This window comes from Excalfactoria chinensis, chromosome 10, assembly GCF_039878825.1.
Source record: "Excalfactoria chinensis isolate bCotChi1 chromosome 10, bCotChi1.hap2, whole genome shotgun sequence".
Classification (NCBI taxonomy): domain Eukaryota; kingdom Metazoa; phylum Chordata; class Aves; order Galliformes; family Phasianidae; genus Excalfactoria; species Excalfactoria chinensis.
Window position 1 is genome coordinate 1,270,408 of NC_092834.1, and position 8,532 is coordinate 1,278,939.

General features: G+C 65.8%; 1 protein-coding gene across 1 annotated transcript; it reads right to left on the reverse strand.

The window, feature by feature from the left end:
* Positions 1–1,019: 1,019 nt before the first annotated feature.
* Positions 1,020–5,967, reverse strand: SKOR1 (SKI family transcriptional corepressor 1). Its single transcript, XM_072345741.1, has 9 exons — positions 5,857–5,967; positions 3,333–5,296; positions 3,178–3,268; positions 2,696–2,803; positions 2,493–2,561; positions 2,182–2,256; positions 2,041–2,115; positions 1,571–1,636; positions 1,020–1,454 (listed from the first exon to the last, which is right to left on the reverse strand). Exons 2-9 carry the CDS (start codon positions 5,277–5,279, stop codon positions 1,357–1,359), a joined length of 2,529 nt encoding a protein of 842 aa, XP_072201842.1. The 5' UTR covers positions 5,280–5,296; positions 5,857–5,967; the 3' UTR covers positions 1,020–1,356.
* Between the last annotated feature and the right edge of the window lie 2,565 nt (positions 5,968–8,532).

Below are 8,532 nucleotides of genomic sequence, written 5' to 3' on the forward strand. Positions count from 1 at the left end.
ACTCAACTGCTGTCCCCAAAGAAACCACGGGAGATCTCCGCAGAGCAAAAGCAAAGCTCCAAGGACAGAGGGGAGCCCAGGGAAGGGGCTGTTCTGCCACCTGTTGGTTTTAACGCCCTTTCCCTGCCCCAGGTGCTGGCGATCAGCTCCCGCTGCCCAACCCGCACAGCTGAGCCCAACCCCGGGGTGCCGAACCCACCTGGAGCCGTGCGGGGCTCGGGCCGCTCCGCCCCGATGGGTAGTTGGGGGTAGAGCTGCACCTCCGGCTGCGCCCACGCGGTGGCGGCCGAGGCCGCGGAACTGCCCCGCTTCTCGCACTGATGTGCGCCGCAGTCAGCGCGGCCGCTCCGCGCTCGGGGGTGCGCGCCCCGCCGGGACGGGCATTACGCGGCTCCCCCCGGGCCGTCGGGGCATCCCCCGTGCCCAGCGCTGTACCCGCAGCCCGGAGATCCCTCTGTCCGAGGCGCGGCCCCGTCCCAAACTCTCCTGCCCTGCTCCAGCTCCGCAGCTCCCCCGGGCCGCCCCCGCCGCGCTGCAGTCGGGTGTCCCGCAGAGGTGCGGCGCTGGGGATGGGAGCTGGAATTTCGGGCTATAAGGTGCGCAAACCCCCTCCCAGCCCGCTCCCGGAGCTCATTAATGTGATACTTTCATGTGTGAAACGAGCATATAAATGGGCATTAATGAGCTCCCGGCTGCGGTGCGGGGGAGGAGAAGGGAGCGGGGAACTGCGCGGGGTGCGAGCGGCTGCAGCGAGGGCACTTCGGGCTGTGCGCCCCGAGGGGGCGGCCCGCAGCGACCAACCCCCCCTACCCCCACCCCCTTCCTTTCCCGCATGGAGCAGGCGGTGCTTAAAGTCGGCTTTTATTAAAGAACCAAAATCCCGTACAGAGGTGGTGCCCCCCCGGAGTCGCGAACCGCCCGTTAAAGTGCTGTCACATCCAGAAATGTACGGGGGGGGGGGGGGGGGGGGGGGGAGGGTGAGGCAGGATGGGACCCGAGGGAAGAGGGGGGGGGGGGAAATAAATATACATCATAAATAAATAAAAATCCAACAAATACTGTACCAAGAGAATCACAGTACATTTATATCCATTGCACATAGCCACGTTTGTTTCCAGTCTGGACGAGGGCGGAAGAAGCGGACACACAGGGAGGGGGGGAAGGGGAGGACGCGGAGCGGGGTGGGGGGCCCGGGGGGGTCCCGCCCTATTGCCAGTCCGAGAGGGCCGAGCTCCGAGTCCCCTTATATGTACACGTGGCTCCTCGTGGAAATGGCTTTGCGTGGGCTCTGCCCTGGGCTGCGGCGCGCCGCGGGGCTCATGGCTTCGGGGAGGGAATGGGGAGGGTCCGGGGGGGTCACTGGGGCAGCAGAGGCGGTTTGAAGGAGCAGTTTCCCGTGCAGTGCCGCGGGGTCAGCATCTTGCAGGAGAAGTGGTGCAGCGCGTCGTGAGCCTCTGCAAAACGACACCGGCGTCAGCCCCGGCCCCACCGACGGGGAGTTGGGGGGGGGGAGGTTGGTCCTGACCCCGCGTTAGACGGCCGAGCCCCCCCAACCCTCCTGCTTCGGTACCTTTCAGTTTCTGTTGGATGGCGTAGCGCGCTTTGCGCTCCTGGTCCAGCTCGTTGCACAGCGTGTCTGGAGAGGAAGGGGGAGCAACAAAATGAGTCGGGGCGAGGGGGGAGCGGGGAGCGGGTAAAGGGGAAGGGGGGGACTGGGGAGGAACGTCACTCCTCGGCCGGGGGTTTAACGGGGTGGAAGGGGCAGCGCCTGCGGGTGGCTCGGGGTGCCCAGCGGGAAGGAGCCAGAGTATGGAGTAAAAGTACAATGAAATAATGCGAGGAAATAATAAAACGCGATCAGACCAATAAAAGAATAAAAAGAATAAGAGAATAAAAAAAGAATAAAAGAAAAAAAAAGAATTAAAGAATCAAAAATAATGAAATAATAATAATAATAAAACCAGTGGGGATAAAAATAATAATAAAAGACGTTAAAAGAAATAAACCAGTGAAATGAAACGGGACGCGGCGGGGTCGCACCTCGGACGATCTGCAGCTGCTGCACCATCTCCTCGCGGTACGCCAGCTCCCTCTTCATCTGGTCCTGGAAGTTATCTGCGGGCACAGCGCAGTCAGTGCCGCCCCCCCGGCCCCGGCCGCAGGGAGGGGCTCCCCCGGTACCTTTCAGGCTCTGGAAGTCCCTCTCCAATTTCTTCCTCAGCTCCATTTGCTCCAGGACGAGTTTTTGCAGTTCGTCTGTTGAAAAACACGCGGCGGGGTTTTGGGGGGAAGCGCGAGCTTTTCCATATGGAGCGGCTCAGCGCGGCGCTAATCGCATTACATTGCATTAATCACAGGAGTTAATCACTCCTGCGGAAAGCACGAAGACCTCGAGCCGCGATGAGGGGCCGGGTTGGGGGGGGGGGGTGGTCCCTTTCCGTCGGGTCCCGCAGCGGCCGCCCGCTCCACCCCACGGGGCCGCCCCTTCTCACCTCGGGCCAAGTTCTCGATGTCCTTTTCCACCAACTGCGTCGCCGCCACCTCCATGCCGAGCTCTTCTCCTGCGTTGGTTTATTGTTGGTGGTTTTATTTCGGAGAGGGGCGCAGAGCTTCGTCCGCGCCGTCGGGGAAAAGGGGGGGGGGGAGGGTGGAAGGGTGTTGGGTGGCCGCGCAGCGCCCCGCGGTGAGGACTTACCTCTGTCAGTATTTACAGGGCTGGGATGCGAGACGCTCCTTTGGTCCTGATAGGATTTTCTGGTCTCTAAATCCTCTGCTGTCGAGTGATTGTCTTCTTTATCTTGCTCTTAAAGTTAATAAACCGATTTTCAACCGTAAGCAATGAAAGTATGGTCCTGATATATCCTTAATTACATAATTAAGGACAAAGCCCTCGTTAAAACCTTCTTAGAGGACATCCTAATCGCTTTGCCGTTGGAAAGTAGCTTGCTGGCAGCTTTGCCCCTTCGGGCGGCCCCCTCCCGCTCCCCGAGCCCTCCCGACGGCCGCTCCGGGGGCATCCCCGGGCCCTGCGGGATCCTCGTCCCGTTCCCTCTCCAAAATCCGTTCGCTGTCTTTTTTTCTCCCGAAAGCCGCCAAACGAAAGCGGAGCTCCGGAGGCCCCGCCGGGTCTGTGCGGTGCCCGATCCTCACCCCCCTCACCCCCGCGGTGCGATTTACCCTTCGCTTCGGGGGTGCAGAGGAAAGCGGCTCCCAGGGACGCGGCGGCTTTCAGCGGCTGCAGGTGCTCCCCCCGCTCCGGCGCGTACACCTACAAAACAGCGGGTCAGGGCTCGGGTCCGATCCCGAGGCTTTCCCCGGCTCCGGCCCCGCACCTCGTAGGCTCCGCCGCTGCTGCTCCGCTCGGGGCTGCCGTCGGGGCCGCGGCTCCCCTCCTCCGCCGACACCTCGACCCCTTTCTCCTCCGGCCCCTCCGCAGCGGGGAGCGGCTCCTCGGGCGCGGGCAGCAGTCGGGGCGGCGGCGGCTCCCGCTCCTCCGCGGGGGCGGCGGTCTCTTCCTCGTCGTCCTCGGGGAAACGGTTGGACTCCACGTCCACCTCGGGCTCCTCGGCCGTGTCACCCCCGGGGGACAGAGAGCGGTAGCTGGAGCTGCCCTCGCTGAGAAAGTCCGGCGAGAGGTAGCCGGGCGCTCGGGCCGCAGCCCCGCCGTACGCCTCGCGGGTGCCATAGAGCTTGGCGATGCTCTCGGTGTCCTTCACCACCGGGCGGAAGGCGGACAGGTAGCTGCCCTTCCTGGGCAGGGGCAGCGGGCCCAGCAGGGCCTCGTCCCCGGAGCGCTCCTCCTCGCCGGCCGCCCTGGACAGCGCGCTGGGACAGCGCTCTCCGTCCGCCCCGGAGCCTTCTTGGGGCGTCGCGCTGCTCCGCCCGCTGCCTGACGGTTCCGAGCCCTCCAGCTCGCCGTGCCGCCCCGACGGCTCCGCCGCCGCCGCCGCCGCCGCCGCCGCCGCCGCCACCACCACGGCCGTGGCCGCCGCTTTGGCCTGGCTCTGCGCCGGGTAGGGCGGCACGGGGAGGCTGCCGGCCGCCGGCCAGAACATGGGGAACGAGGGGTACACGGCCGCGTCCTTGGCGGCGCCGGGCTGGTGGGGCGGCTGGGCCGGCTGCGGGGGGTGCGGGTGCGGGGGTCCCCAGAACATCCCCGACGGCAGCGCGCCGCCTTTCCCCGCCTCGCCGCCCCCCGCCCCGCCCAGCGCGTCCTCCTGCTTCTTGGGGCAGAGTCCGAAGGCCGCGGCCGGGAAGCCGTAGGGATGCGGGAAGAGCGGCGGCGGCAGCTTCTGCAGCATCCCGAAGCCTTTGCTGGGCACCGGGATCACCGGGTAGCTCCGCACCGCGCCGGCCCCGCCGTGCCCCCCCGCGGCCCCGCCGTGCCCCGACGGCAGCCCCAGCGCTCCCCGCTCCCCCGGCGCCTCCTGCCCGCCGCAGCGGAGGCTCTTGTGCGCGGGGGGCAGCTCGGGGCCGGCGGGAGGCGGGGGGTGCAGCGGGGCCTTGGCGGCCGGAGAGCCCCCCCCGGGGCCGCCCCCGGCCGCGCCCTGCAGGGAGAAGGTCCGCTTGCGGGTGCCGCCGTTGAACATGGCCTTGACATCCTCCCAGGCGTGCGACAGCTCCTCGGTGGCCGTCTTGTCGCTGAGCTTGAGGTGGCGGCGCCACGAGTTGAAGTTGGCGGCGTCGGGCTGCGTGTATTTGGAGTCCGGGGTGCGGTGCGAGTGGAAGATGAACTTGTTGGGGGAGAAGTACATGCTGCAGTAGCTGCACTTGATGCACTTGGCGCGGGAGCTGTTGTAGCGGGCGGGGATGAAGCTGCCCCGCGAGCCCCAGGCGCACTCGTGCACGACGTCGAAGGCGAAGTTCTCGGGCAGCTTGGGCGGCTTGTGCTCGCCCAGGAAGGACTTGCAGAGCCGCTCGGCCTCCCGCTTGGTGATCATGCCGCAGCGGCGCGACGAGATGGGCATGGCGCCGGCCCTCCGCAGGATCTCCAGCTGCACGGGCGTGCACTGCACGCAGGTGATGCCCAGGGCCACGCGCCGGTTGTGGATCTCATTGTAGCTGTAGTTCTTGAGCAGAGTGTTGGAGATCTGCGCCAGGCACAGCCGCTCCTGCCCGTCGATGACCAGGGACACGATGGGCACTCCGTACAGAGAGGTCTCACCCACTTGGTTGGGCTTCAGGGTATTGGAGCCCTGGTACGGCTGCAGCTCTTGCTTTGAATTTGGGGAGGAGCTTGCATCTCTCCCGTTTCCCAGCTGACTGCCGATCGCCTCCATTCCCCCCGAAAACGCCCCTGCAAAACAAAATAGCGGCGAAAGGCGTCGGTGAGGAGCGCTCCGGGGGCCGCTCCGGTCCTCCCCCCGCTCCCCGGCCCTCAGCGCCGAGCGCAGCCGCGGGGACGTTCCCGGCTGCGGCCCCGGAGGGCTCCGCGCAGCCCCGCACCGCCGCTCCGCAGCTGCGGCCAAGGGCGTCCGAACCGGAGATGGGATGGGGATCAGGGGCGGGGATGGGGATGGAGATGGGGACGGGGAGGGGGCGCACCGGTCTCTTTGTGCCATACCCCAACGCACCGCACCGCAGGGAGCGCGGAGCGGCTCCGGCCGGGCCGAAACTTGGAGCCGGGGCCCTGCAGCCGCGAGTCCCCGGGAGGCGATTAGGGGCGGGGAGGGGGATTATAGGGGCCGGGGAGGGCAGCCCCCGCCGCACGTAGCAGCAGGGAGGAGAGGGAGGCAAATTGGCTTAGCGAGGAGGGCTGTAAGCGGCTTCCGCGCTCGGCGCACGAAAGAACGGGGGAACCGCTCCCCGAATCGCTCCCCGCACCGCCCCGCGCCGCCCCGCACCGTCATCACTTACCGCGGCGCGGAGCCGGGATGGACGTGCGAGCGGCCCGCGCTCCTCGGGGTTAAGGGCCGCCGCTCATCCGCCGCCCCGGGGCCGCTCATCCGCCGCCGGGAGCGGTGCGGGCCCCCCCGGCCCCCTCCTCCCTGCGGGGACGGGCGGTGCGGTGCGGGCGTTCAGCGGTGCTGCGGGGCGGCCGCTTCCTCCGTGTCCGCCCGGGCGCGATGCAACAAGAGCGAGTGGGCAACCGCGCCGCCGAGGGAGGATCCGGATCCGTACTTGGAGCCGCCGCACATTGATCCGGTGACAGCTAAAATAACGGGAAGACACACCCACTTAGCACCAGCATATTTACATTAACTGCCTCCGGGACCCCGCGGCCGTCAATCACCGACGCGCTCCGCTCAATCACGGCGCGGCTTTAAGGCACGGCGGAGCGGGGCGGGGGGGCTCGGGGGGCCGCCAGCGAGCGGGGACCCGCCCGGGTCTGCCCGAGGTAAGAGCGGGGATCCGCAGCTCTCCGCGCATCTCTTCGCCCCTCCGCGCATTTCCGAGCGTCCCTCCGCGTTTCGGCCCGCGCCGCCCCCCGGGGTTCGTTGTAACGTACCGGTGGGAGCGGGATGCAACGAAAACCCTCCTTCCCGGGGGGGTCGCCGATAGGGCCCCAACGAATCTTCCCCTTCCTTCTCACCGCCGTTCCCCCCTTTTCCTCCGTAGCCGGGATGAGAGCTCCGCCCGGGGGGGGTGAGGATGCGCGGATGGGGGACAGAGGGGCGGTAACGAAATCGCCGGGAGGAGGCGGAGGGGGGGGCGACGGCCGCGGTTTTTCGTTGGCTCCGGGGGTCCCCTCCACGGCGGCGGGACCGGAGGCCGTAGGAATGGGGTAGGAATGGGGGGTACCGCTCCGGTGGCCTTCGGTCCCGCCGGCGTGGAAGGCCCCCACCCCCCCCGGATCCTCACCCCCGCCCTGGGTGGGTTGGTCACGGCCACGTTAATTAAACTGTAATTAATCATCATGTCCGGCCGCGATCGGCGCAATTACACTGATCAAACAGAAGTTAATAACGGCGCGCATCGCCCCCGGCTATGGCTTTTCTAGATATATATTTATCTCTCTATATTGTTGTTTATTATTTATGATTATTTTATCCCGCTGCCGAGGGGATGCGGTGCGGAGAGAAACGCGGCCCTGGAGCCGATCCCGGCGCTGTGTCCCCGCTCTGGGGCCGCTCCGCACAGCCCGAAGGCGGCTGCGAGTCCCCGCAATTCGGGTGCGGGACGCCCCGTCGGGGCGGGGAGGGGAGAGAAGCCAAAGGCTGGGAGCTGCGGGCTCGGCCTTCCCGCAATGACCGCAACCCGAGCCGCTAATTATCCCTCTATTTCTTTTCTTTTTTTACATTATTTATCTCCGCTCCTCCTCCAGCCGGCGGTGAGTTGAAACCCTTCGGAGCTGCCGCATCTCTCACCGCTTATTTTCGTGTTTGCGGGGTGGACCCACGGGTGGGGGGTTAAACACTCGGGGTACCCGCGGAGCCGCTCCGCTTCGCTGTGCCACGGCCGGCCGCAGCCCGGCGCCCCATCCCCACCGGGGAGAGCTCACGTCGGGGGGTCCCGAGGGGCTCAAAGCCGCGGCTCCACCTCGTCCCCCTCCGCCGTCCCCGCTCCCGCTTCCCGCAGCACCGCACCGCCCCGACAGCGCGGAACGGCCGCGGCCCCTCCGCTCCTCGCCGCCTCCGTTATCTTCGAACAGTTGAATTGACTGCAGTTTTTGTCAGTTAATTAGGTTTAATTTACATAATTAGTACAGTATAAAGAGTATTGGGGATAATCAGGAGGTACGTCTCGCTTACTGTGTAAACACGGATTCGGAATTAAAAATCAGATGTAATTAAGGCGTGTGCGCGCGGCTTTTAATTGTAATGAATTTCTAATTAACGCTCAACGATCGCCGCACGCGGGAGCGGGGAAGTTTGCGGGGCTCCCCCGACCCCCCTCCCATCCCAACCCCCGGGGCTGCGCGGTGCGGGGCGGTGCGGGGCGCCCCGACGGGACCCGCGGGCCGTTCCGCTCCCGGCTGAGCCCGGCGGATAATTTCGGTTAAAACTTATGGAGCCGTGGCGGGGGGGGGGGATAAATAAATAACCGCCCGGAGACGGCCGCGGAAGGGCCCTCTCTGCCTCTCCCTTTCCCTCCTGGAGGGCTGTGCCGAGATTGCCACATAAATCACGGCGGTCTAATTCAGTGGAAGTTTAATAAACGCCTCCTATTGGAAATGAATGTTCCCCATTTAACAGTTGTATCAGCACCATATAAAACCATGACCCCAATAAATTTAATTTTAGAGGCCGATCAATCCGGGCTTCTCTCCATCGATCCGCAGCGGCTCTGCGTTTACGGCCCCTTCCGCGGCCCTTCGCGGGGAGCGGGGGGGCCGGGGAGGGGGGGGGAAGGAGCGCTTCGATCACACTCTTTATTAGGAAAAGATTGCTCCGAGAGGCCTGAAAATTAAACGGTGACATTTTAATTACTGGACATTGACAAAGGAAGCGGGCGGCGGCTCCCTGCGGGCCGGCAGAGCTGCGCCCGCCCCGACGTGCGGAGCGCCCGCGGGTGCGCAGAGCTACGCAGAGGGGTGAACGGAGCTCCGAGGCCTTTTCCCGGTGCCTGTCTGTGCCCCCCCCCCCCTCCCCG